We start from the raw sequence: 2140 nt of genomic DNA, 5'->3' as shown, positions 1-2140 counted from the left end.
CACACACACACACACACACACACACACACACACACACACACACACACACACCTGTGTTCTTTGATCTTGCTCCAGGAGTAGGGACGGATAATCTCCTCCACTATGGCCGTGTACGCGTACTTCCACCACGCCTTCGGGCTGACCTTGAGACTCACGTTGGGGTGGTACTTGCGGTACCGCTGGTTGATCCTCATCAGCTGGAAGGAATCTTTTAGGTTGATCAAGTTCAGGAACTGGGAACAGAAGAGACATTGATGGAGTTGAGATTCATCTTTTTTATTTACGTCCACTTTCTCCTTTTCCTCTTTTTTCCACCTTCCCATATCTCTTTATCTCTCTCCTTCTTCTTCTGCTGCCCCCTTCCTCATCCCCCCTGCAACCTCCATTCACTCACTTGTTGCACTGATTACACCTCTCTTCTTCTTCTTCTTTCCTACCTCCTTCATCTTCCTCTCCAACTTCCTCCCCTTCTCTCTCATCTGTTGCATAAACAGTATTAGCTTTCAATTTCTCCTCCTCCTCCTCTTCTTCTTCTCCTCCTCCTCCTTCTTCCTTTTTTTTTTCTTCTTCTTCTTCTTCTTCTTCTTCTTCTTCTTCTTCTTCTTCTTCTTCTCCCCTTCCCCTCCACCCCCTTCATCCTCCCTCTGCCCTCCCGTCACCAGTTGCCTAGACAGCAGTATCTCTCTCCTTCTCCTCCCCCTCTTTCCCTCCCCTCCCTCTCTTCCTTCCCCCTTCCTCTCCCTCCTCCCCCCCCCCTCACCTGTTGCCTAGACAGCAGTATCTCCACCTCCTCCACAGTAAAGTCCATGAACAGTTTGGGCAGTGTGAAGCTGTTGTCTGTGTTGAGGATGAGTCGGGCCTGGGCGGCCACTGGCTCCATGACTGGGGGAGGGCAGAAGGGAAAAAGGTCAGTCTAGGGTCAAGGTCAAAGAGAGGGTCGAACACACATTTAGACTTGTGCACGTTCACAAAAATAAACTTTCCCTCAAAAACATGAATTTGTACATTTAAATCCCACACACACACTTTCTCTTTGTTTCTCTGCTCTCTCTTTCTCTCCATTTCACACACATGCACACATACACTTGGTCTTGAGCATACACTCAATAAACTGATAATTTAAACATGTACACACACAGATGTTCGTACATCTACTCACATATGCACCCACACACATACACAAATACTCACAAAAATACACTCACCCACTTACTGAAATACGCATACAAACACACATATGCACCCACACAAAGATCCCTCCTCATGAAAATAAATAATACAAATCATCAACTCACTGAAATCCAACTCCTCTTCAAAAATGCTGTGAGAGTCAATTGATATCCTGAGCAAATTCTGAAAACCAAAAACAACAACAACAACATCACTACAAACACAAAGTTGATTACAATTATTATCAGACTGCTAGCTAAATACAAAAAATTAGAAAATTTTTCAGGAGCAAAGTGCAATGCTGACATTAAAGAACAACAACCTTGAATACATGGGTAGTATTGCAAACAGACATATCTCAAAGGCCGCCAAAACTGACTTATGTCTGTATGGAATACTGCCCGCGAATAGCTCTTTTGGCTAAATTCAAACAAGAAAGTAACAATTTTTTAACATCCCTCAGATTCATGAGAACAATATTAATTTCAAGGGCTATCAGTACATTGTCAAAGTGACGACAAACACAAAAGAATGACCATCATCCACCTCAGCGGTTACTCACTCTCTCCCTCACTCACTCACCCTCCAGCCGTCTGTGTTGAGTCTGGACTTAAGCAGATGTTGCTCGGGGACGTAGGGTGTCCAGTACAGCGACAGCTCGTCCATCTTCAGCATCTGAGGACACAAAGAAACACATTTAAAAAAACCTTCACATTATTTATTTCTTTATATTAGAGGGTTTTACGGCGCTCACAACTGCCTAAGGTCATATGAGCGCCAAGGGGTGGGTGTCAACAGAGAAGTCTTTACAGGAATCAGACTTATTCTGCTCACCTCTCTAGCTTCAACAGCACAAGGTCTGCTTCGAATATCAAGGCACCCCGGAAATAGCAGGTCACAAGAGCGTGACAAACATACAAAAGAAGTAGAGGGAAAATGACAATAGTAAGGATTAGGAAAGAAAAAGCAG

General features: G+C 44.2%; 1 protein-coding gene across 1 annotated transcript in view; it reads right to left on the bottom strand.

Moving 5' to 3' along the window:
* The window catches only part of LOC101849736 (vacuolar protein sorting-associated protein 13A), a gene marked incomplete at both ends in the record, with an annotated part of 94914 nt that overhangs the window by 91271 nt on the left and 1503 nt on the right, over positions 1-2140 (bottom strand). The window contains 4 exon segments of the mRNA XM_013089622.2: positions 52-233; positions 761-882; positions 1296-1353; positions 1753-1845. Of these exon segments, the coding sequence (XP_012945076.2) occupies positions 52-233; positions 761-882; positions 1296-1353; positions 1753-1845 (455 nt within the window).

This window comes from Aplysia californica, unplaced genomic scaffold (genome assembly GCF_000002075.1).
Source record: "Aplysia californica isolate F4 #8 unplaced genomic scaffold, AplCal3.0 scaffold01000, whole genome shotgun sequence".
Lineage (NCBI taxonomy): Eukaryota > Metazoa > Mollusca > Gastropoda > Aplysiida > Aplysiidae > Aplysia > Aplysia californica.
The sequence above is the reverse complement of the archived record's forward strand: the minus strand, read 5'-3'. Positions and strand labels throughout refer to the sequence as shown.